The sequence below is a fragment of the Oenanthe melanoleuca genome, chromosome 3 (genome assembly GCF_029582105.1).
Source record: "Oenanthe melanoleuca isolate GR-GAL-2019-014 chromosome 3, OMel1.0, whole genome shotgun sequence".
Classification (NCBI taxonomy): Eukaryota; Metazoa; Chordata; class Aves; order Passeriformes; family Muscicapidae; genus Oenanthe; species Oenanthe melanoleuca.
The window spans coordinates 1,758,451-1,784,550 of record NC_079336.1 but is presented as its reverse complement, the minus strand read 5'-3'; the positions used below and the strand labels follow the sequence as shown (position 1 = coordinate 1,784,550).

Below are 26,100 nucleotides of genomic sequence, written 5' to 3'. Positions count from 1 at the left end.
TCAGGAGAATTTCAGTTTCTTGTGACTGCCTGCTTTGGCTTTCTCTGCTGTGTATCAGGCAGCAAAAGGCTGTAACATTTCAAAAATGTTTATGGAAAAAACTCCCTCTTCTTGTGTCACTTATCAGGAGAGAGAAGTCTGCAAGATGCTGTGCAATAAGATCTGTGGTCTCTGCCTGAGAGATTTCCAGACTGAGTTTAGAAGGTGCTGTGAGGTGAAAGAGCAAGTACAGGTGACTGAGGAGGAAAGAGCAGAGATGAAGGAGGATGAGGATTATAATTAACATGATTAGACATGAGCGTATTTGGGTGATTCAGCTGAGGTTCTGAACCCTGTGTGGAGGTTATTCAGCATAGCCCCTCGTCATCCCAGCGTGGGAGGGTGTGAGCAGTGTCATGGGCAGGGAATCAGCACTGGGAGCCCTTTCCAGGGCCAGTGTCACCATGCAGGGACTTGTGTACAGCCCCAGGTCCTACAGCAGTGACTTTGGGTGTGAACAGTGTCATGGGCAGGGAATCAGCACTGGGAGCCCTTTCCAGGGTCAGTGTCACCATGCAGGGACATGTTTGTGTCCAGCCCTGTGTTCTACAGCAGTGACTGGGTGTGAACAGTGTCATGGACAGGGAATCAGCACTGGGAGCCCTTTCCAGGGTTAGTGTCACCATGCAGGGACGTGTGTACAGCCCCAGGTCCTACAGCAGTGACTTTGGGTGTGATCAGTGTCATGGACAGGGAATCAGCACTGGGAGCCCTTTCCAGGGTCAGTGTCACTGTACAGGGACATGTTTGTGTCCAGCTCCACGTCCTACAGCAGTGACTTTGGGTGTGAACAGTGTCATGGCCATTGGAATCAGCACTGGGAGCCCTTTCCAGGGTTACTGTCACCATAGAGGGACATGTTTGTGTCCAGCCCCATGTCCTGCAGCAGTGACTTTGGGAGCAGGCTGTGTGCTTTATCCCATACCTAACCCTGTTTGTCACTGGGTGGATACCTTGGACTGCTGTCAGTGTTATCTGAAGCTTTTATTTTGCTTTCCCCACCTCTAGGGCTGAGAATTCTCACACACTCCAAATATCCTCATTACTCATAGTCCCCATCCCACTTGGGAGAGCTGCACTTGCTGGGAGCCTGTGGGGGAAGGACAAGCCCTTTTCTACGTGCTTGCACCTAAATTATTTTGGATGGGACTTGAATTTCTGGGAGCAGGTGCCCCAGGACTGACAGCTGGCACTGTATCACAGCAGTGGCTGGGGAAAATGTGCTGCAGATGGCAGGGGCAGCTTTCCCCACGAGCCTGGGAGGCATTGAGGCAGAGCTCAATAAGAAGAGCTGTCAAAGTGGTACCAAGCCTAAATGGTTCTTTTTCCCCCAGAAGAAATTTCATACTGCCCTTGTATATGCTGATTGTCCTTCAGTGAAACCCCAATGCTTTTTTCTTTTTTTGCTTTGAAAAGAGTTCTTGCTTTAAAGCTGGACAGGATCCATCCCATCAGAATATCCCTAGAAGTGGAATTTGGCAAAAGTCCTGTTTCTATTCTCTGGCTGATGGGTGGCTGTCAGACTGCATGAATAAATTTGGTGTCTGGAGGAAGTAATGGTGTATATAATCCCAGTGCTTTAGGAGCAGCACTTGACACTCTCTCATTTCTTTATAGAGCTTGATCTGCATACAAAATGTGTGGTGGATGTGGATGCAAACAAGGTTATTCTTCACCCAGTAAACACCAACCTTTCAAAAGGAGATGCCAGGTAAGATTTTTTGAATTGGGAAGGTCAGGTTGCATAAATTAAATATGAGTCTAACAACTAGGAAATATAGGTCTTGATAGAAGGCTTTTAGTTTAAAAATTATATATATTCTTTCTGCAGTGTAGTTGCCATCATCCATAAAATAAGGGTGATTTTTACCATGCTGGGAAGTTGCTTTGAAAACCTTGTTGCATTTTCTTTGTGCACCCAACAATGTGTTAGTAATTAATAAGTCCATGAACATTCTTTTTTTTTTTTTTTTTTTTTTTTTTTTTTTTTTTTCTCATGTGCTGCTATGGGACAGGAGAAATTTAAATCTGCAAAATAATTTGAGCAGAGCACAGTTTGTCATTTTGGAATGAAATTAATTTTCACAGTTGTTTTCTTATAATGGGTCATGGTGTAAGAAGGTGAAAAGGGAACATTTTGGACATGTGTAGCTCTAGGAGTTTCTTCACAGTGGGGCATTCCATGCATCAAAATTCGTGGGGAAGTGGCTGAGGGTAGGGACCAGTTTGTGTTGGAGCTGGCATTAATCTGTTAAATTACTGTGAAACTGAAAAGTCATGTAGTAAGTGATAGAGTTAAACTTGTGACTGTTTAATTTATTGCTTGATGCAAGGGGAGGAAATGAAAAAATACATGCATGAAACAAAATAATGGTGCAGGAAAAGGCAAAACCTGTTGCTGGATGTGTGCAGTCAACCATCTGTTTTCTGGAGAGGGGGGAAAGGAAGAGTTCTTAAAGGTACCAGGAGAAAAATTCAATTAAACACATAGAAAAGCTTTGTTTAAATTTTCATGTGATGCTGAGCTGTGTTTCAGGGGTCAGTATTCATTAACTGATCTCTGATAATTTCAACTCCTCAAACCCAAGTGGTAGTAAATGGACAAATGAAGAGATCATCAGGTGCAGTATTTACTTTTCATTGTCATTAGCTGAAAGATTTATTACAGACAGTGGGACTGGAGCTTTAATAAGTTACTTAAAACCAAACAGGCTCTGTGTGGGGGGGTGTTTTTGTTTGTATCAATATCCTCCTTCTTCAGGAACATGTGCATTGTTCAGCTGCCAAACCCTAGTTGATTTGAGCCTGTAAAAATGGCAGGAAATTGAGATTCTCAGGAGCCAAGTCAGCCACAGCTGGATTAAAAACTTTACTTGCAGTTTCTCTAAAACATGGCAATGAAATGCCTGGTTTATGGTCCATAATATGTGTTTAAAAATGTTCATGGGGCAGCCACACATCATGCAAATCGTGTCCCTTGGCAGGGAGGGCTGGGTTGGCAGTGCCTTGAGGTCCCACACAAGGTGGTGAGCTCAGTGTGAGAACCCAGAGCCAGAGCAAAGAATGCTTCATTTGCATCCTCACAAATGGCCACTGCTAATCTAAGCAGGAAGCATAGGACATTTCTATGGGTGTTTTAACAGAAGAAGGGAAAGTGGAGACCCATTAACTGCACCGTGGGTTTGCTGCACATGGAGATCCCAAAAACACAAGCTGGGGAGGTGAGGGTTTGGAACAGGGTCCTGTTGGAACAGGTTACACCCTTGAGAGGCTGCTGCTGAATTGTCTTGGCTTCTGCAGCTCCATCAGAGGGATCTTAGATTTACCAGCTCAAGGAAAAGGTTAGTTGTAGTTGCAGTTTTTCTAAGTCTGGGGCTTAATTTATGCTCAGGTTTTGCATCTGTTTCCAAATCCACCATCAACTGCTTTACCTTCTGTTCCAAAATCAATTCCTTTGGATTTCAGAGGTTTCTGGTGTCTCAAGTGAGCTGAAGGAATTCTGGCAAACCTTTTAACTAAACAGGGAAAAGAGAAGTAATTAATATTGTAAATACACAATTTAGCTGCTTGCAAACCTCCAGAGCTTTGCTGCAGTTCTCATTGGGATGCCAGGGTCAATTTAGGAACTGGGAAAAGAATTTTAGAAACAGAGCTCTGTGCTGTCACATCCCCACTTGTCATGACTCAGCCTTGCTCTGGCAGGGAGTGACATTTGGGAAAACAACCCATGACTTTTGGATTTAAACTTTTTTTTTTTTCCCTATTTCCATCCTCTCTGGGAGAAACCAAGCCTAGGAAATGGGGAGAAGCAAAGAAATCCTTCAGCTTGAGGTGTGTGGGACCTGACTGCTGCAAATTGTGTCTGTGTAATTGCCACTGAAATATTCTTCAGGTCTTCAGAAAAGTCTGTAGCTGTTTCAAATCTGGCATTAAAAATTAAGGAATGTTTTGAAAATCTGGGTGATAACTGATGGACCTCACTTTTTATTCCATCAACAAACTGAATATATTATTTATACATTTCTCTAGAGACTTGAGGATTAATAAGAACATGTAAAACACTTGCTCTTAAAAAATGTTTCTTTTCATATGGCTGAAAAAAACCCCTGGTATTCTCCTGTTATTCCTTAACCAAGAAATGACCTTTCCTGAGCAGTTATTTTATTGAGCAATCCTTAATGTTGTTCTGCAGGTTTCAGTAACTTGATCACGTACAAAAGATCAATTTTAAAATCCATGGGATGACCTCCAGGCTGGGCAGGCTTTGCTTATTAACCTTGGGCTGTTGAGGGGGTGGCTTTGGTTGGGTGGTGGTTTCTTGGGTTAAAATTAAAATTACAGTGTTTGGAAATGCTCACCCTTTTCTATAGCTGCCTTCACAAAATGAATTGTGACAGATCTAAGAGTTGTGTCACAAATTTCCCCAAGTGACCTCTGTAAATCAAAAGGATGTGTGAAGCCCCAGGGATTCTCTGTGGATGGATAATATCATTAGCATGACTTGTCCCCTCTTTTGTTTGCCTTCCTGAGCTGTCTGCTCCCTCTGCTCTCCCTGTTGCAAAGGTCAAGGCTGGAGTTTCTTTATCAACTCGGGATTTACTCTGTGCTGCACAGATTACTCACAGCATTCCTCCTCGGTGGCTGGGGCTTGGGAGAGGGTGTGAACTCATTGTGATTGAAGTGAGTAGATAAGTCCTGGGCAACAACTGGAATGTTTATGGCAATTAATTTTTTGGAAAATCTCCAAATTGACTCTAATTACTCCAGGTTCCTTTGTAACTTTTTTTTAAATTTTAACTATCATTTTGCTCATCTCCCATACAAGACCTGTTAAAAAGATTGATTTTTTTTTTTTTTTTTTTTGACAGGTCAGACAAAGGAGGTTTATTTTATCTTACAGACATAACTGTAATTGATGTGTAACTGATATGAGCTCAGAGATCAGTGGTGTATCAGTCTGGCACAGCCCTGTGAATCAGCCATGGCATTTGTGAAGCAAAACATTCATTAAATCTGCCCAGCAAACCACCTCTCAGCCTTTTTATTAAGAGAAAATGCTTCAAAATGAAACAAGTGCTGACTTCACTGTACTTTTGTTGCAGTTTGTGGTTTCTAGCTGCTTTCCCACTTGTTTTGCAGAACAGAGAGATTCCAAAGACTGGCACAGGGTGAAAACTCTTCCAAGGAATGAGTGCAGCTAACTGGAGCTGACAAGTGTGTTAAACCAGGCTGGGTTTTTCCTCTTCAGCTATTGTAATGTCTTTATAATTAATGCTTTGTAGTAGATAATTCAGTAATTGAGAATCTTTATAAAGATTTGCTTTTAAGGTATCTATTTCTGGATTTAAACCCATTTACTTTTCCATACCCACACAGTATTTCTGCTCATCAAGTCGTGCTGCTTAAACTCAGTTTGTTTTTTTTTGTTTAAGGAGTTCTGGAAATTGAGAAGGAGTCTGTTGTTATCTTAGGCATGAGGATTTTTGTAGCCTTGCAGCAGCTGAGCTCAGTGATTTCTGCTTTGATGAGGAACTGGGTGAAGCCCAAGTATATTTTACATAGGAAAGAATATTTTTAGTTTATTTTTCTGCCATTCCAATTCCCATTTTCTTTCTGAGACACATGACAGTCCTGAAGAAGGTTGTGAGGAGATGAGGCTTGGAGCAGCAATGGGATGGTGGCAAATTTCCCTGCCCATGGCAGGAGGTTGGAATGGGATGAGATTTAAGGTCTTTCCTACCCAAACTATGATTCAAGTGGGTAGTAAATTGCTGATTTCAGGTGGATGATGGACTTCAGGCAGCAGTTGGGTTAAAATGAACAGCCCAGTGTGTTAAAACTTTCCTGAGTTTGTCATTGGACTGAAGTTTCTTTCTTCTTCTTTTAATCCTTTTGAAGAAATGAAGATTAGGGCCAATTCAGACAGAATCCTGGCAGAGATTTAGATATAGAGAAAAAGCTCCCAGAAAGCAAGAATTAGGCTCTCAAGGACTAAACAACACCAGCTCACTCTTTTTGAAGGGTTAAGCACAAAGTGGAGGCATGGCAACAAACACACGTGACTCTGGATTTTAAAAACCAACAGATTCCTTGCTAAAAACTGGGATGGGGTGTTCTTGCAAGCCCACACAAGCTCTGTGTTAGCCAGGAATCCTGTGCTGGGGAGGCAGGATAAGCTCTGCTTGGCACAGCCTGGGCAGTTACACAATGCTGGGTCTGTCCAGAGCAAGGTGAAGCTGCCTGTCACCTGCCTGGGGTGTGTGGGTGACTCCTTAGCCTGACTCCAGAACTCCCCTTCCAGCTGCTGGAAGCTGGGAATAAGTCATGACTTAGCAGCTCTGGCTGTGGAGAGTGTTAGAGAGCTCAAACTCCCTGGATCATGATGGGAAATGCTAATTTTAGTGAGTGGTGAGGTGGCAAAACTGAGTGTAAATCTCGTGTAAAATTATAGATAAGGGAGTGTGTTAATTGGGGTAAATGTACACTGAGTGGAAAAACAATTCTAAATTTAAAAATAGCTCTGTGATGTGACCAAGTGAGCTGTGCAAGGAATAGATGTGGCTTGATAAACAAAAGTCCCACTTAAAGAAGGGTTTGGCAAAAATTGAACACATCATGGTCCTGTTTCTCTTTGTTCTATATCTTACAGTTTTTGCCTCACAGAGTTGAGATGCCTAGAGAGGAAATGTTGCCAGGATTATATAGATACTCTTAAATATGTAGATACATATGAATTGGAAAAGTTGACTGGTAGGAGTAACCATGAAAAATTGAATTTTGAGAAATAACTCATGGCAGCTCAGCACATTGGGGTGCAGACTTCACTTCCACCCCTGGAAAGGACACACATGATCAGGAAAGGACATGCTTGATCAGAAAAGGAGACAAATGTATGAAGGCATTGCTATTTATGGAACTCATCTGCAGAACTCCACACTCCCAAGAAAACAGGCAATTACTGGTAGACAGTCATGGAAAAATGCCCACATTTTCTTGAAAACCACCCAGAATCCTGACTGATGTTAGGCAAGAGCCACTTGGAGAGCTGTCTCATCTCAGGCATCTGTGTCCCCAGCTGTTGCTGCATTTGGCTGAGGAGTCTCAGCTGTTGGACACCACCAGAAATGGAATATTGGGCTGGCTGAACCATTTGCATGCTGTGGTACAGTTGCTATTTGACAGCAAAGCAATTTAAAGGGAGAAATATTATTCTCTTTGAAGGTGGCTGAAAGCTAATTGCTCTGCCTTTGCTTCTCCATATTTTTCCTGGCATTGTATTATAAATGGCTCAGGGTGGGGAAAATTCAGATTAGGATGTGTGGAAGGGACTTACAGTTGAATTAATCAGGAATGGCTCCTCTGGCTGAGGTGTCACACTGGTGCATAAAGCTGTGAGAATGAAACTTCTGGGTTAGATGTTATCTCACCATTGTCATCCAGGAGGCAGATCTGTGCAATTTCTTCATGTGCAGCAATGTTCCAGGAAGTTGGGGGGGCAGGGAGTGAGTGTGTATTCCTGAGGCTGAGAGCTGACATCCAGAAGAAAGGGAAGTCTGCCCCTCTTGACATCCAAACTGGTGTTTTTGGGCACAGAAGAGCTCACAGGAAGTTCATGTTTGCAAAAACAGCACCATGAGGTTTTCCTGCACTGCCAGCTTGGCCTCTGTGGCATCCCTGCTCAACTTACTTGTTCTGTAAAACTGTAGTTGTTTTCTGCTGGATTTTATTGTTTACTGAACAGCCTAAAGGAGTTGGAAGAGAAGGGGAAAATAAGGCTAATTTAAAATTGACAGAGTAATTTAAATGAGTGAATGAGATTGAGGTTGAAAACATTCCTTATTTTGTAGGAAGTGCTATTAAACCTGTAATTTGGAGGTGAACTTGTGCTGGAGGAGGGTTAGGTTGGATATTAAGAACAATTCTTTCACTGGGAGGATTTCAAGCATTGGAAGGAGCTGCCCAGGAGCTGCCCCATCCCTGGAGGGATTGAAATGTGTGTGGATGTGGCACTTGGGGACATGGGGCAGTGCTGGGACAATGACTTGGTGCTCTTAGAATACTTCTCATAATTCTGTGTGCATTAAGGCCAGGCTGTCATCTGTTTCTCCCAAAATTATCTTCTGATGTAAAAATTGTGTGATTAAACACTTGTGATGAGTTTCTGCAGTAGCTAGAAATCATTTTGTTAGAAGTGTCCTGGGGACAGCAGGACTGGCACACAGGGCTCTGCACGAGGGAGGAATTAATTTGCACAAGGAGGTGAAGGCTCACCAAATAAAATCCTTATCTCATGGAAAATGGAGAAGTGGGAGTTCTGCCAGGAGAGAAGAGGGTTGCTGCACTTCTGAGTTGTGCTTTTGAGGAAGTGTTTGCTCCAACTCATGTGCTTTGACTGAAGTAAAAGTGAAAATCCAAGACAGAAACCCTCCATTAATTTTTGTGGTGGATAAAAAGTAAACAGAAGTTTTGAACTCTGCTTTTTTCTGTGTCAAAGTGCTTAAAACAGCTCTGTAACCTATTTTGTGTGGCTTAAGTAAATAAATGGTGAGTCTTGTGTTAATGATTTCTTTTCTAGCTGATTCCCTTCCCACCAGCTGGGTCACACCTATTTATGTTTACCTTTTTTATGGCAAACATGGTCATATCTAATTAGGATTATCTGTTCTTTAAAAGCTTTGTGCCCATGTGGCAAGTGAGAACTGCTTTAAAATGAGCCATATCCTCCTGAAGTGACAGCTGGGTGGCCACATCACTACTGGAATCATCCTTGGCCTTTTTTCATCTTGCTGCTCATTTGGCCAAGTTGGTACCAACCTGCTGCATTTGAGGGAAAGAGCAAATAGATGCAAAAATTAATTATTTTCAACTCCTGTGATCTGAAGTTCATCCCTTAACTCATGCTTTATTGATTCTTAATCTCTGGTGCTTTTTCTTCTTAAAATCCAAAATATTTGTAAAGTACCTGCAAACTTAATTCTTCACTTAACTGAAGGGTTTTGCTGTGCAATCTGAAATACTGTGGGATTACTGCCCTGCTTGCAGATGGCATTTGGAGGTGGGTGGTGATGATTGCTGAGCATCCAATCTTTCAGGAAAACTCTGGGAAAGGCTTTTGAAGGGATTTCTCCAAGGAGTTGAGCTCTGTTGCAGTTACCTGCAGTCCCTTCTCACAGTGGTACCAGCAGTAGGAGTCCCTTCCCAAAATTGGGTTTTTTTCTCAACACAACCACAAGAAGAACCCCAAACCCCTCTTGGTGCCATGTTGAAGCTATTAGACTAGATATATTTAATATTGGATTGGAATGTAGCTTTTATTGAACCATTTTTGACAATTTTGAGGGAACTGTTTCAACAGTTTTGGTTTTCAAGCCCACCTGTGTCTGAAGCTTCCAGTAACAGGTTGTTGAAGCTTCAAGGAGACTGTGAAGTTTTAATTGTTTTCTTCACTTGTTCAATCTAAAAGAAATTATTTTATTTTAAGAGGAGTCTCTTTTACAGAGCGTTTGAGTCTTGTCCCTCGCGTCCACCCTGATACAAAGAGTCCAGGAGTCTCCCGCAGTCTCTCTCTCTATTTTTATATATATATCACTGTTTTTATGCTCAACCAATTTTGTTTTGGGGATGTTTGAGTTTAAACTCCAAAATCTTGATGTCAGATGAATAAAATGAGATCTGAAAGAGAGGCAAGAGAGGACATTTCCCACTTCCCAACATGATTGATTAGTAATAACCAGGATAACTGTGCTGTACAGCTCTCCCACTCTCTATTTCAGTTGTTTTCATTGTGTCCCCCAGGCTAATTTGAAATATGATAATCTGAATGTTCAGGGTTCAGCTGCTTTGGCAGGACAGGGTTTGATGCTCTCCTAAGAAGGTGGATGATGCCTCATCATATTATCAGTGATTGTGTGGTCAGCTGGAAGGCACAGGCAGATAATATTGCCTATAGTCTCCTAATTTTCTTGTGTTTTGGAAAATGGAATAGGAAATTAATAGGAAATAATTTATTTCCTAAATTATATACAGGCTTAGTATGAAAAGTAAAGAAAAGGAGAAATTTCTTGAGTGTCTTACAGTCATTGTCCTCAGGAAATTTGAACAAGTTTTCAGAGTTGAGTGCATCAGTTTGAGGTAATTTCTCCTTTTTTGTTGTGGTGGTGCTAATTTTAGGATGGCACTGCTGCACTTGATGCTACCTTACATTCAAGGTGTTTATTCTGATTTTGTCACCAGCTCTGTAAAGTCTGAAATAAAGCTACTGAATGCAGAGGAACTTCTTTCTGTGTATGTTTATTACAGCAAAATGAGAACATTGGAATTGCTGTAGCACCTCAAGATTTTCTTCAATATCTGATGTTCTACCTGTTTGATTTTCAGTAGATGAGGAAAAACACAACAGACCTGTTTGTTCTCCTCCTCCTGCTGGGAGGAGAAATCAACAATCAGCATCTTGTAGGTATTTGTGTTTTCTGTTTTCCATGAGCTCTGTCTGCAGGAATGCAGCATCTGCTGCCCTTGCATGGGCAGCACCCTTCCCTCTGCTGGGAATGCCTGGAAAGAAGCTCTGGAAGTCTGGCTCTTTATGGCCTCCTCCTTAAAGAAGCACTAAATTTTGTGCTGCTGCACTTTTGGAAGTACCAAATTATCTTCCCTTGGTTGTAATTAGCATTAAAATAAGTTGTGTCTTTTATCCATTCTTTTTGTGTGGAGCAGGACAGGTTCTGGGGGTATAAATCTGGCTGTGGGATGAGCATTGCATTCACTGCTCTGGGAGTATGTGAAATAAAATTACATTTTAATTAGTGCTGGAAAGTTCATGGCAGCCTTGATAAGCATTGGGTTTGATAAGCATGTACTGCTTTACAAAACTAATTATCTAATTGGAGCTCCTTTGAGGAGAGGAGCAGTCAGGGTAACAGTGATTTTTGATTTTTTTTTTGGCTAAAGGATATCACGAAGAGTGGTGGCTGCAAGAGGGGATTTAAGTTTTTCCTCAGCTCTACCATATGCTTCTTATCTGACTGTGAACTGCAGATTCCTCTCTCTCATTTCAAGCCTCTAAAATAAATCTAACATTTTTCCCATTTTTTTGGTTGATATCTTGTCCAAGAAACATTTTACTGTGTGGGAGGATGGTTTTTTAATGTTTTGAAGAGGGTGATTCTTGGTTTGTTCTTGTTATTATTGTCATCTTGGGGTTTTTATGTGTTAGAGGATTTTTTTTGAATTTTTTTTTTTTTTTTCCCCCCAGCAAGAAGCTTCCTGTGCTGGTGTATAATTAATTAGGTCACATCCCTCAGTGGGGCCAGAACTCTGGGCCTTTATTTTGTGGTAGTGACATAAGGAAACCCTATATCTTAATGTGCATTGTCTGAGGTTCTTAACTCATCCACTTACTTGAATTTTCAGCCTTTTGGAAAGCACAATACCATTTTCTTCCTTTCTCCTCAGGGTTTGTAGCCTCCTGCCAGCATTTTGTTCTGTCCCTGAGCAGTAGGAGCCTTACTGTGCTGATCAGATAAATGAAATGAAGGAACAGGATATCCACTCAGCTTTATCTGAGTGGTCCTGCAGTGAGGAGCACTTCCAGCTCTCTGGATTTTTTTTTTTTTAAAGCATTACTTGTGTACATTTATGAGCTGAGTTTTATCTATACTTGGGGGTTAATATAATCACTCCAAAAATAGGACCTAGTATGAATAATTCTGATCAAACTGCCAGAGGGCAGGGATGGATGGGATATTGGGAAGGAATTGTTCCCTGGGAGGGTGGTGAGACCCAAAAAAGCTGTGGCTGCCCCTGGATCCCTGGAAGTGTCCAAGGCCAGGCTGGACAGGACTTGGACTATTCTGGGATAGTGGAAGGTGTCCCTGCCCATGGCAGGGATTTGAAAGTAGTTAAGGTCCTTTCTCACCCAAACCATTCTGGTTATCCATTAACCAGATATTACCCATTGTTATATTCTTCTGTTAAACCTTTTCCTGGTTTGAAGATTTTCCCCCTGCTCCTCTGAGTTCTTGGAATGGTATTTGCCATCAGCCAACTTCCATATTGGAGTGCACATATGTCCCAATCCATATATTTCTGATTCCTTCCCAAAAATTGCACCTAAAGATAATGTCTTTGCAGAGTTTGAGTTTGCAGCCATGGCACCCTGGAAAGGGAGAATTACAATGTGCTCTGCAGAAATTTCAGAGGTGTGAAGTAAAACAAAAGAAGAAAAGAAGACAGAAAAACCATATGCAGATTTTGTGGTAGAGAAGAGAGAAATAGGGATGCTTGTGAAAGGAAGCAATTTTCTGGTTGCTGAAACCACATTTGCACCAGCTGAGGCTTACCAGCATCTTCTGCCTGCAAGTTTTCTTATTTAAACTCTGCCCTGAGCAGCAAAGAGTCTGTAAAGCAACTTGATGCAGAAACCTCCCAGCCTTGCTCTGCTCCTGCCTGTGCAAATCCCCTCTGCAGAGTTGGCACACGTGGTTTTATCTCTCCCTGTCACCACTGAGGGATCTTCCTGTGCTGCTAAGAGTTTAATTGAATTGCAGGAGGAGCACTGGCAGGCCTTTCACAGGTTCCCAGTGCAGGAATTACATGGGATTAGTAGAACCATGGCAGGTTCACACTGCACAGGAGTGCAAGTGCTGCAGAGTGAGCTCAGTTCTGTGTGCTAAGTAATTCCTGCAGCATGTGGACATGGGTTTGGAATTGGTCCTCCATGACCTGATTTCTGGTGATAATGAAGAATCTCATGGTTAATTAGGGAGGTGTTCTACTTGTGAAGGTGGCACAAGGTGGAACTGGCAGAGTTTTCTGAGAGTGTGATGTGTATGCTGGTACAGCTTCTTGTGAAATGATGTCAGAGTCTGGAATCACAGAATGGTTTTTGCTGGAAGGGACCCTAAAGCTCATCCCATTCCACCTCCTGTCATGGGCAGGGACACCTTCCCCTGTCCCAGGTTGCTCCAAGCCCTGTCTAGCCTGGCCTTGGACACTTCCAGGGATCCAGGGGCAGCCACAGCTTCTCTGAGCACCCTGTGCCAGGGCCTCACCACCCTCCCAGGGAACAATTCCTTCCCAAAATCCCACCCAAATCTCCCCTTTTCCAGTTTGAAGCCATTCCCTGTGTCCTGTCCCTCCATCCCTTGTCCCCAGTCCCTCTCCAGCTCTCCTGGAGCCCCTTCAGGCTCTGCAAGGGGCTCTGAGCTCTCCCTGGATCCTTCTCTTCCCCAGGTGAGCACCCCCAGCTCTCCCAGCCTGGCTCCAGCCCTTGGAACATCTCTGGAGCCTCCTCTGGTTCTGCTCCAACAGCTCCACGTGTCTCCTGCCCTGAGGATCCCAGGGAACCATCCTGAGCCATAACCCAAAGCACAGACCATGGCACAGGTCCTGTCTGGGTCTGGTTTCACAGAGCAACCCCTGATGGGTCCAGCTCAGTAAAAACCTCAGCAGGAATAATCAGACCCAGCCTGAACAATATCACAAAAATTTATCCTCACTGGACCTCTCAACTGCCCAACCCATTGCAAAGACTGAGAACAAGACTATAATGCTCTGGCTGCAGAGCAGAGGGGCTGCAGCTCTCAGAGCATCTCCATGGCCTCCTCTGGACCCTCTCCAGCAGCTCCATGTCCTCCTTGGGCAGGGTCCCCAGGGCTGGATGCAGTGTCCCAGGTGGGTCTCACCTGAGCAGGGCAGTGAGGGACAGTCCCCCTCCCCTGCTGCCCGTGCTGTGGAATAGTTTTGGCTGTGTGGGCTGAGATTGTTGTGCACTCTGTAGTCAAACCTTTCCTCATACCTTTATTTTCCTTGTGCTCCAGTCCCTGTTGAGGTTTCTCAGGTGACATTTCCCAGGTCAGGTCATGCCAACACCTCCTTTGCAGAGAGATTCCATGTGAGTCATCTCTTCTGCTGAGCAAAGAGATCACCTGGCTGCCTCCAGGTCAGGGATGTGAGAGGCAGGGAAGTCTGGAATACTTTGGAATTTCTCTTGGAGTGATGGCAGCCTTACTCATGGCAGTCTTGAACTTACTCATGGCTTACTCATGCCAGTCTTGAACACAGGGATGTGTTGGTGTCCCAGGCTGCTCCATCCCTCCCTCCTCAGGCAGGGTCTCCTGGAGCTGTTTACCCAACATTATATCCAGATGTTTTGTTTTTTTTAATATCTCCAGAGATAATTTATGTTCTCTGTGCACTTAATAAAACCCTAAGTTGTTTGTATACTGCTGAAGAGTGACCTGATTCCAAGCAGAATTTGGATTGCACCTGCCTTGCTGAGATGTGGGACTCAGCTGACAGAACTCAGTATAAATACCAGCTGTCACTGGATAATTGTGTCCATAATTAATATGTTTGAAAGTGAGAGACAAGTTCATTTTCAAGGCAGTAGTGATGTCAGCAGTTAATTGCAGCTTCATTTGTGAGGGGTTGTTGGCAAGGCACAAGTCTGCACCTTTTGGTAAATTATATTTAGCAGGACATCCATCCAGAAACGATAAAAATTAATCACAATTATCTAATGTTTGTCTTGAATAATTACCTTCTAAATGAAAACTTAGTTTATACCTCTTGTTGAAGTGGTACCCAGAGAAATTCCAATTCCAGCAGTGCTGAGTGCTGCTTGTGTTATTGGCTGCTTTGGCTCATGTGGACACAACCTCTGCAGCATGTCCTTAGTCCTAAAACATCAAGGATTTAAAAATTACTTTTTCTTTCCTTCAGTCATTTTTCATTTGGGGAAGACCTTGCCTGAGTTTTGGGGTTAACTCTGGCAGGTTCTTCAGCAAATATAACCTTTATAACCTTGAGCAAAATTTGCCAGACACTCTCCAGGTTTTCATAGCTTTTGAAACAACTTTTTTTTCCTTCAAATTTTGAACATTAACGACTTGGATCCTTGAACCTTGATAATGGCAGGTGCTGGTAAAGTGATTTTTAAGTTTGCTGTAAGGAAATACATTGGCTAGGAGAGGATTTGAACAGATTAATTCAGACACTGCAGGTGAGGTAGAAAAAGTGTTTAGGAGTTCATGTGCTCTGGTCATGCCTTAGACTTGCTGCAAATTTTGGCAAATAAAATCCCAAAGATTTCACTGGTGCTAACAAGTTCTAAAACTGTTGCCAAGTTGCATAAAAGTCATTAAGCCTTGTTTATTGTCAGGATTAATGCTTAGAAAAAGCTTGATTCCTTCAGGAAAAGTACTGAAATCCATCCTTGCAGAAAAATGAAGTTAATTTTTATCACAAAAGGAAGTAACTTGACAACTCCCTCCTGGCATTTTAAGGCCAACAAGAAACTAATTACAGCAATAATTGTGATTTCTGCTGCTGACCCATCTGTGGACAGTGGTTTATAAAATGTTATAAAAATGGATGAAAGGGCAATAAGTTAAAAATCTTTGCTTTTCTGCAAATGGTTGGGCTTGAACTTATGACTGGAGCTTTGGAGCAAGTGTTTAGTCTGCATTTGCAGTGGAACATAATGAAAAATGAGTTTATAGTCAGACTTGAAAATCTATTTCTGGGAACTGAAAAAGGAGGAAAAATCTTATGCTGAAACAATTACTAAATTTTTAATTATGATTTGAAGGATGTCATTTGAAGAACTTTTAAAACCTATTTATAAATAAGATTCTTTTAGAATACAGTACCAAAGGCAGTGTGGAAAATGAGTAATAATGGCAGGAGTACAGTATAAGATATTTGTTCTCCCTTAAAAGGAGATATTCAGTTTATTAGTTGAATTACAAGTCACTGGAGCTTGTTCTTATTTGAGTCTCTTGCCACTGATGCTTTTTACTGCTAAACCAACTGAATATATTCAAATTATGGTTCTCCTGTAAGGCTTGTTTGTAGCCTTTTTCTATTATTAAATACTATAAGAAAAAAAAAATTAAAAATCAGACCAGTGGTGCATCTGAATTTGGAGGAGGGTTTCCTCTGTGTCTCAAACTTTTTCAGTTTTTGAGTGGCAGAAGGGAAGGGACCCCAAAATGGCCTTGAAAAGTCCCTACAGTGACCTCACCCTGCTGCTGTGGCAAAGCAAACTTACCCAAAGAGAGAATTATCTGCTGCTGCAGGATTTGTGCAGAAAACCTGTAGTGATCACAGAGGATAAAGAACAGCCCACTGCAAGTGGTTTCAGTGCTTTCAGGATGATGCTTGTTCAGGAGGTGCCTCTTTTTCCCTTCCCAGTCATCTCATCTCCCTTCCCTTCCATCCATCATGTTTGTGATGTACAGATGAATAAGCACACTGCTGGCTTGGTGTGAGTGGAATATATCAAATTATAGAATGGTTTTGGTGGGAAGGGTCCTGAAAATTCAACCCTGTCACCTTCCACTATCCCAGTTTGCTCCAAGCCCCATCCAGCCTGGCCTTGGACACTCCCAGAGGTGGGGCAGTCACAGCTTCCCTGGGCAGCCTCTGCCAATGTTTTATTAATTCTGAAGTTTTGGGGAGCACAGGTCTGCTACATCAGTTTGCAGCCCAGGAAGCAGAGTGAGATGGATTACTGAATTTTTGGGGTCCTGTCAGCTGTTAGATGCTGCAGAGTAGTTGTAACACCAAACTGGGGGTGCTTTGGTCCTGTGCTGGGTCTGAGTAGCACTTTTCCACCTATGAGCTGCTAGTGCAGGGTATTCACCTTCTGAGCAATTCTGGGGAGGCATCAAAACCCAGCATTTTCTGCCCTCTTGGGTGAACCTCCCTTTTTAAAGGCTGTGTTTTATCCTTGCCTAGGTGACAGAGCTGCTCTAAATGTTGTAATAATTTTTAAGTAACACACAGCTGTGAGTTACTTCACTAACTTAGAGTATTTGATGAAATCGGTGAAGTGAGATGTGGCAGCTTTGTCTGCTGGCTCACAATTCTCCCTGAAGCCATAGAAGAATTTTGTTTTACCCCCCCCTGCAAGGTTTACCTTGCCATTTATCAATTGAAACAATGCAGCCACAGAGAGCTTCAAAGTCTCTTTGCTTCACAGCAGTGACCCAGGCAGAGCAGGTTCCTTCTTGTAAACACTCACTTTCCATGGCTCAAAGTCTTTATTTTTAAAAACATCTTTATTAGGAATCACCTCCTGATGCTGTGTCCAGTTTCTCAGCCTGTATGATCCTCCTGTGCTGTGGAAAACCAAACTAATTTTTCCATATTCTTAGAGGGTTGGACAGGGTGGATTGAATTGAGATTCTTTTGTTGATTTTTTTTAAAAAATGTTTTTGCATGCTGTAATTTTTTATTCCTGGTAGTTAGAGGTAGACCTTGCACACAGAACCACCAATGTTTATCTGATGAATCACTACTTCAAAACAACCTCTTCCCTTTCATCAGGTTTTTAATTAGCAGTGGTTGAGGACCTGATGCAGATGGAAATCTTGTTGATCACCTGAGACTGGTTATTGCAGTGAAACATTTACTGCTGATAAGTCTTGTGGTGTCAGCACTAAAAGTGATGCAGGCTCAACACTGCTCACTTCAAATCCTGCAAGCTAAATAGGGGCCAGTTGAGTTGTTTGAAATGACAGATATTTTCTAATAATCTGAGTGATTAATTATTCACTATTCTGCCTTCTGTCCCATTTCTTTACTGATACTGTCTGCTCTTTTGCTGGCACTTGAAACTTTTGATACCATGGAGATTTTGGCTGAGGATCTCTCTGATGTGGGGATCCCTCTGTAAGTGGAATGTTGGTGTTGCAGTTTCCTTGATAAAAATGTGAAGTGCCTGTTGATAGATTTATTAATAGACTTAATAGCTTTCTATTTAGCTAAATTAAAAAAAAAAAAAATTTATTTCTGCCCTTTGGTATTTGAAAATTAGGTGCTTTTTAATTTTTTTTGCAGTAGTTCTGTGAAAACAAGGCCATTTTCAGTGGTGTAGCCTTGCATGTTTGCTCTTTGCCATGGGATTTTTCATTCTGGGATTTTACTGGAATAATTCAGTAAAGTATTCATTCCCATTATATAAACCAGGTAGTCTTTAAGCTGGGAGCATGGAATGGCTTTAGCTGCTTGATAATTAGTTCTTGATAAGGAGATCTCATGGAAAAGTTTGTAAGGCACCTCAGGATAGGAGTGAAGATGAAATGTGATATTTTGTGTGTAAGACACATTCTGTCAGCATGTATTTATCACATTACTGAAATTGCTTTGTTTTTCTGAAATATACCTTCACACCACAGGTTTTAAATAGTGAAGTATTTCATGTGCTGGAACTACCAGAGGACCTCAGTGCTTGATACAGAGTGGTGCCATCACCTTGGAAACTGTGTTGTGACAAAGGAAGGGTGGCATGAAGACCAAGTGTGTGAAAGCCTAAAAATACAAATTGGGAATTTATCTGTGTGGACGCCATTGAAGCCTCAGGCTGAAAATGGCGAGGGCTTGAAACTTTTCTCATGCAGGGGAAGCTTCCCAGGCTGAGACAGTTTCTCTCTCATGCAGAGGAGGTTTTCCCAGGCTGAGACAGCTTCTCAGTTCCAGCCTGAGCCTTTCTCAGGATGATAACACTGGGGAAAAATAAAAAGGAATTAATAACAAGATTAACACCTGGGCTTCAATGATAAACAGTTCTCACGGTTTGTGAGAAAGTTTTGTTTTCTTCAATTACCAATAGACTGCTGTTCTGTTTGCAGTTTGTGGAACACACTATAAGAATGTGGTCCGCCGTTCAATAAACCGCTTCTTTAGCCACCTAGCTAGAGGAGTCCGTGTCGTTATTTTGCGAAATACATCGCGGGTAGCGACATATCTGTAGCACTCTTAAGGGCAGAGGTTATGAGCTATTGGAACTGGCTGTGACAGGTAGCAGTGAGTTCTTGTTGGCAGCAAGGAGGATCTGTTTCAGAAGGGAGCAGTGATGGCCAAGTGCTGTAATTGTGTAGCTGGTGGTTGCAAGGTCAGGTTGGCTGTGTTGCTCTTCTTTTCAGCTTTAATATCTGAATATTGAGAGGATATGATGGCAAGGCTTAGTGTGGTGTATGGTTGTGTTTCAGTTGGAAGGGACCTTAAATCTCATCCAGTTCTATCTCTGCCATGGGTAGGGACACCTTCCACTATCCCAGGTTGCTCCAAACCCACCCAGCCTGGCCTTGGACACTGACAGGGATCCAGGGGCAGCCACAGCTTCTCTGGGAAACCTGTGCCAGAGTTTCACCACCCTGGAGAATAGTGTATATTCTCTCCCTGGAGAGAGAACAGTCCTTCCCAAATCCCATCCATCCCTGCCCTCTGGCAGTGGGAGCCATTCCCTGTGTCCTGTCCCTCCATCCCTTGTCCCCAGTCCCTCTCCAGCTCTCCTGGAGCCCTTCAGGCTCTGCAGGATTCTGGCTGCCTTGGCAGGAGCAGCTCCATGAACAAAGCTGAGTTAATGGGGCAGAAGGGAAGGAGTGATCTGGGAAAAGGCAGGGCAATAGTCTGGTTTGGGGCCTTAAGAAATACCATCTCCTTCCTTTTCCCTCCTTTCTGATACCATCTCCTTCCTCTTCCCTCCTTTCTGATACCATCTTCTTTCTCCCTTCTTTCTGAAAACCATCAATACTAGACAAAACGACTTGTGCTGTGGAATTCTTTTCCTCAGTTTGGCATGACTGGCAGTAAAACATGGAGCAGGGAGGAGAGGTGAGAAATTCTGAGCTCAGGTTCTGCTGGAACACAGCCTTGGATAAGTCACTGTTCCCCTTTGTCATAGCCATGCAGTGGGAACAGTGCAGGAGGCATCAGCAGACTTGTGATTCTTTTATTTTGTTAAAAAAAATTTAAAAATAAAGGAAAGCTTCACATTTACTCCATCTGCTTCTGAATCATCTTATGTATGTTGATAGTACAGGTAGCTGAGTTAATGGCAGGGCAGATTCATTCAAGAACCCAAACCCAGCCTGATCTAAGGTTTATAACATTGAAATGTAGATATTTTTAAAATATGGTGGTAGTTTGATAGGACATGTTTAAGAACATAAAGCAAATAAATTCACTGGGCTTGAAATACTGCCTGCTTCATTGTGTATTAGTAATTGATAGATCTCTGGACTCATTACATAAACTAAGCAGGGTTATTTTAATTTTATTTTATTTGCATCAAGTGCAGGGATGTTTATGTGTGTACTTGTCCATGGTTTTCTTTCTAATGAAGGGTTGTTTCCCATTAAGGGTTGTGTCATTTGAAAGGTTTTCATACTGAATTTTTCCTTTAAGCACTTGTAAATCATTGGAAAAAATTAAATTTAGCAGTTGAACTTAAAAAAACTGTTCCATTAGGGAAGAATAAATAGGGGAAGATATTGAGGGATCTGAATTTTTTTTTCTTTCCCTGCTAATTTCTTTTGGGTTTGCTCAGTGATTTTTAGGCCAAGTCCTCTGCCTGATTTCTGAAAGGAGCCTTGGACTTGACACAAGCCAGGACCATTTGAAAGTCTAGCAAAAGAGTTTGAGAGTTTAAAAATTACTCTCTTGGTATTGGAATCCACTTCAGCATTAAAAATAAAAATCATTCTAGGTATTCCTGATGTTTGTAATGTGCATGGGTTACAAAGGAGCTGTGGGGAATTGCAGCCCTGGCAGCTTTTCAAGGAACCTCTTACAATGCCTGTCCCATATTTTCTCTTCCTTTCTTTTTGCAAGTCATGTTTTAAGCACATTTCTTTGCCTTTCAACTCTGCAAGGCAAATGTAATGTTTGAAATGCTGTGTTGTACTTGGAGAGGCTGGATTTTCCTCTTATTCTGTGAAACAATAAATGGAAACTTGCATGTTTGGAATTGCACAGCCCAGCTCTTCCCCCTGGGAGCATTCAGTCATTAAATCCCTGATGGGAAAATTGAAGTTCAGGGGTAAAAATAGAGGTGTGAGGAGGGAGATGTGGGCAAGGAAGAGTTTTTATCAGGTATTTGCTTTTAACACAAAGATGTTTTGAAGCTCTTCTGTGTGGGCCAAGTGTTGGAATTCCTTCCAGCTCTGATTCTTGAGAGTTCTATAACTCTGTGTCCTTTTGGTATCAGTTCTACCCAAAGCCAGGTGGCCCTGGGCAGTCAGGTGAGGCTGCTCCAGTCTGGCATAAATCTAATTTATGGATTGTACTGGGGGAGGAGGGAGAAAACAGCACAGGAGCTGCCCTTACACCCCTTTGATTTATAACAGTGCCACTTGTACAAAGTGCTTTATTCCCTGGAGATTGATTTCCTGGGCACTGTGACCAGCAGTGCTTTGCTGTCACCACTCAGGGCAGCTTGTCCCCAAGGATCACCCCCCTCTGCTCATCCTGAACATGTTGGGGCAGTGGTAACTCACAGAGAAACTCCTCTTTGTGCTGCTGTTCAGTGAGAAGCTGCTGCTGATTAATTAAATAAAGAACTTGGGTGTGATGAGTCTGCAGTGCCAGCATCTGTCTTCACCCTGTGCTTAAAATAGCACCTTAAATTTCTGTATGCCTTTATTTTCATGGGAGCTGCTTAGGAAATCCTGGATTGCACATTCCAAGAGCAATTCTAACAAAGGCAGTGCCTGTTGCTGAAATACCTGTAGAGAGAAATTTTCTCTCTTGTGTCCTGTTTTCCTGTGGTATCAAGTGACCAAACTGAATATCCAGCATCTTCTCTGTGTTTATTGTTATGCTTGGACAGACTCATTCAATCAGCTGCATGAATGAGCATTTAAGGGTTTTGTAAGCCAATGGACAAATTATGGTAATTAGACATCTTGTCCATTTTGTTATCCTGGCTGCAGAACAATAATGAGGTTAAAGGGATACTGTCAAGGTGACAAAAATACCAGTCTGTCTTACCTAAAACCTGTAATTTTTCTCCTATATATATCTGAATACTTTGATTTTAGAGTGTTCTTTCTGCCTGTATTTAATATTCATGACATTTAGGGGCAGAACAGTACAAGTGTGTGGTGTGAAATCCATATCAGCTTTTTATTTCTTGGAGTTTGTCTCTTTTAAGTGCTGTCAAATAACTTGACAGTCTCTAAATTTTATACAATGGATCACCTGTAATGGTTCTAGAAATTAATATTTCACTATTAAATATGGCAAACATGCATTTAATATTGCAGAAAACAATGGAATAGAGAAATGGGCAACTCCTTAGGGTATTGCTGCTTAGGAATGCCAATGTCTTTTATATGGGCTTTGCTAAATAATTGTGTTTGCATGGCTGAGAATTTGATGCTCATAAGCAGAGATGATTAAACAAACAAAAAAATGCAACCAGCTAAAAACCAACCAGTTTAATAACTTCAAAAGTGGATATATTAGCTGATATATATGTTAAAATCAAGCCTGTGTTCAAGGAGAACCAGCAGTGGTAGCCAAGGGCAGCAAGGCTGGTCCTGAAGGATGATTTTTGAGGAGCTCACTCAGCTGGAACATGTGGTCTGAACTTTACATCAATATCCATTTGCTTTTTTTCCTCTCCTGTACTGTGTCAATTCTTGTATTCAGCTCTTATGGTGTCACAACTTTTTATCTGAAAGTCTGATACTCATTTCAGACATGTTAAGTTTGTTTTATTTTTGTCAAAATCCTTTCCTTTTGCAAAAAAAGGAAAAAAAAAAAAAAAGTAAAAGCAGAGGGAAAAGGACTTGTTTTACCCACCACTTTCAGGGCTGTGTTTTGGGGAAAACAGCTGTTAACAAACTTTTTTTTTTTTTTTTTTTTTTTTGCAACACAGGCATTATCCTAGAGCAGCTGACCTTGGATAGTCTCCCAACCTGCCTGCAAAATAAGGATTTTTCCTTTCTTGTTTCTTTTAGCAGCAGGAGGAGGAGGATAACCTGATCTGTCTGAAGGAGTGGGATCCACCCACTTGTTTTTGTGCTGTCTTTTAATGCAGATTTGTTCATTTTGGCTTCACAGGCTCTTTAGAAAACTGTGATGGTTTTATGAAGTAAATAAATATTTAATAAAGTATTAAGTCACTGCTGTGTGAGACAACCAGCAAGGGCAAGGAATGTGGAAAAGAGTGATTTTAGCTGATCTCAGCCCTGTGCTCTAGATGAACAGAGCACTCTGGTGCCTCTCAGAGATAATTCTGGCTCTTCATTTCCCCCCTCCCTGTTCAGAGAGGAAATATCTGCTACATGTCTGTGTTTCCCCTGGTGCAGCATTTCTTTCAGTTTGTCTCTTTAAATCTCTGCTAGCAAACTTTGTGAAGTTACCAGTTTGGAGATTTATTATTTTTCCCCTCAGTTCCTGCTTTTTTAAACTAAATGATGGTTTGTAGTGGTGAGCAAAATGTGAGTTCTGTGGAATAACTAATCCACAAATATTCTGTAGTTTATTTTCAATGAGACTTCTGGTCAACTTTCATGCAATAACTTTTCCTTCCTCTCTAACAGAGTCCCCATTCCCATACCCCCACCAAAACAGAAGTTGGTCATTAAAGATAATGTTTTCTTTAGCAACTGGTATGTGTGGGAGGGTTTTATTTTGTAAGGAAGCAACTAAGTTGATACATCCCCACAATTTGGGGGAGTTACAGCCAGGAAAACATCCCCATGGAAATGAAGATGGTTGAGTTTATTTGATATAAGTGGGCAAAGAATTGTTGTAACAAGGAGCTGTTGTTAGAAAATGTTTTTTATGGTAATGATACAAATGGGAAGGAGAGGAGCTGACCTTCAAATTCCATGTTCTGTTCCAAGTGGGATTGTTGGGTTTTTGCAGTGACTGTGAATCTACTTTGTGACTGAGTGATGCAGCCACCAGGGAATCCAGCAGGAGAGTTTTAGAGGAATCATTTATTTAATTTATATAATGGTTCTTATTTTGTCACTCTATGTGAAGAGTTGTGTGTTGAGCATTCAATGTATAATCTTTAATGGACAATTTAGTATTTGGCTTCCAGCTTCTCAGAATGGTCTGATGTCTTTTGGATTTAGAAGAATCTCAGAATGGTCTGATATATTTTGGATTTATAAGAATAAAATATAGGTGATATAAGAGCAGTTGCTTGGAGAGTAAGCCAGTCCCATTTATCTGATAAAATTCCAGTTTCTGCCTGTTCATCAACACAGATATTCACAGCTGGTCTTTGTAATTCAGGATGAGCAGAAGGTATTGTTGAGCACCTTTCTAATCTCCAAATTTCAATTAGCATTAGCAAAAATAATGCATTTCTTGGTGATGTGTGTATTTCAAATGATGAAAAGAGCTTCCCAAGATACAAGTAGACATCTGCTTTCATTCTTGTTTTAGGGAATGCTGTGCTCAGTGCTAAATCATGATAGTGTCACATAAAATACTTTTGATGTGCTGTCCCATATGAAGCACAGTCAAGCAGGCAACAAGTTGCATCTAAAAGCAAAATATTTTTTCAGCCAGAAGGGATGAGCAGCAGGCAGCCTGGGAGTTCAAAGTTAGAATTCAGCAGGAAACATCCTTTGGCTCTGTTTCTGCACATGAAAGCCTCACATCCCATCCCTGTTTATGAATAACAGCAACTTGCTGTGTAGCCCACACTTGCAGGCTAAAAATAACTTTAATGCAAACTTGGCATCAGGAACTGGTAAGTTTATTTGGTATCACCTTTAGCTGTTGGTTTGTTGTTTTTTTTTTTCCCAGGGAAATTAATTTCTCCTTTACTGTGTATGTGAACTATCACACTATTTAATCACTGAGAACACAAAATACAAAACTCTTTTCCACATGGCATATATGAAAATTTGTCTTCCAAGCAGATCCTTGGAAAAGGAAGAGAGAAGTTTTAAATGAAACCAGCTGCCAGCAAGTGTCTGGTGCTGGTGGCTGCTGTGGAGTGAAAGAACAGTGTGAGGAGGTAAACATTAGTTAAAGAGTTGATTTTTTCATCTTATTTTAGGTTTTTACACTTCTAGAATTTCAACTTTCTGCAGAGTGTGTTGTGCCCCAAATGAGCAGAACTCACATGGAACACAGAAATGACACAAATAAAGAATAAAGAAATGACACAAAATTTGCTATTAATTGTGGTATTGTAGCGATGGTAGATTATTTTTAAAGGTTGAAAATGTGCACAGTTCCCTGACAGGAGGTTGTGCTGAGGTGGGGGTCAGTCTCTCCTCCCAGGTAACAAGTGACAGGATGAGAGGAAATGGTCAGATTGTGCAGGGAAAGGTTTAGATTAGACATTAGGGAAAATTTCTTTGTGGAAGGGGTGGTCAAGCATTGGAATGGGCTGCCCAGAGCAGTGGTGGAATCACCATCCCTGGAAGTGTTCAGAAAATGTGTGATGTGGCACTTTAGTGGTGACCATGGTGTTTCTGCTGGTTGATGCTCTGAGAGGTCTTCCCTGACTTTTAGGATTCTGTAATTCCATCTTTAGGTGAAGGATTTAGAAGTATGAACAAGAAATTCCCTCAGATGCCAGCAAGGAAATGTGATTGCTTTTCTTGGTTATTAGGGGTTTTTCTCTCTTTGATTACATTCCTTTTTGACAGAATTAACTGGTGACATTATTTTTGCAGGGCTATAGCACATGGTCAGTGATGAGAATGGCTATATTTTGATATTTTCCTCAATGCCCAAGTATCAATTTTGTATCAGTCATTTGTGGCAGTGGGAATCAGCACAGAGGTCCCATTTCTGGGTGATGCATTGCTCTGTTCACTAGGACTTCTATAAAACCAGTTTGTTATGGTGACATTCACAGAAAAGCCAAACACTGTTATTCTTATCCAGGATGGACATTGGAGATGCTTTAGTCCAGAAAAAGCTTTAAAGCATTGAGTTTACAGCATTAGATCTGCCCTGCAGCTGGAGCAAAGTCATTTTAGATGAGATCCAAGGGAATTTTTAATAGATGGTGAGGCACAGGTGCCCAGAGAAGCTGTGGCTGCCCCTGGATCCCTGGAAATGTCCAAGGCCAGGCTGGATGGGGCTTGGATCAACCTGGGATGGTGGAAGGTGTCCCTGCAGGATTGAATGGGATGTCCTTTAAAAGGTCCCTTCCAAACCATCCTAAAATTCTTTTCTCTGTGACTTCATGAGACTCATTCACACACAATGCTGAGGCATCATTTCTCATTATCCAGCTCCGTGATTCCCTGTTCTGACTGCTCTTTTCCCTATTTCCAGCCCCTTTAT

At 41.8% G+C, this 26,100-nt stretch overlaps 1 protein-coding gene across 4 annotated transcripts in view; it reads left to right on the top strand.

The window, feature by feature from the left end:
• The window catches only part of KIF13B (kinesin family member 13B), a 120,870-nt gene that overhangs the window by 8,922 nt on the left and 85,848 nt on the right, over positions 1–26,100 (top strand). For all 4 annotated transcript variants that reach the window (XM_056486900.1, XM_056486903.1, XM_056486901.1 and 1 more), the window contains exon 2: positions 1,657–1,750. In XM_056486900.1, the coding sequence (XP_056342875.1) occupies positions 1,657–1,750 (94 nt within the window). The remainder of the gene's footprint in view (positions 1–1,656; positions 1,751–26,100) is intronic.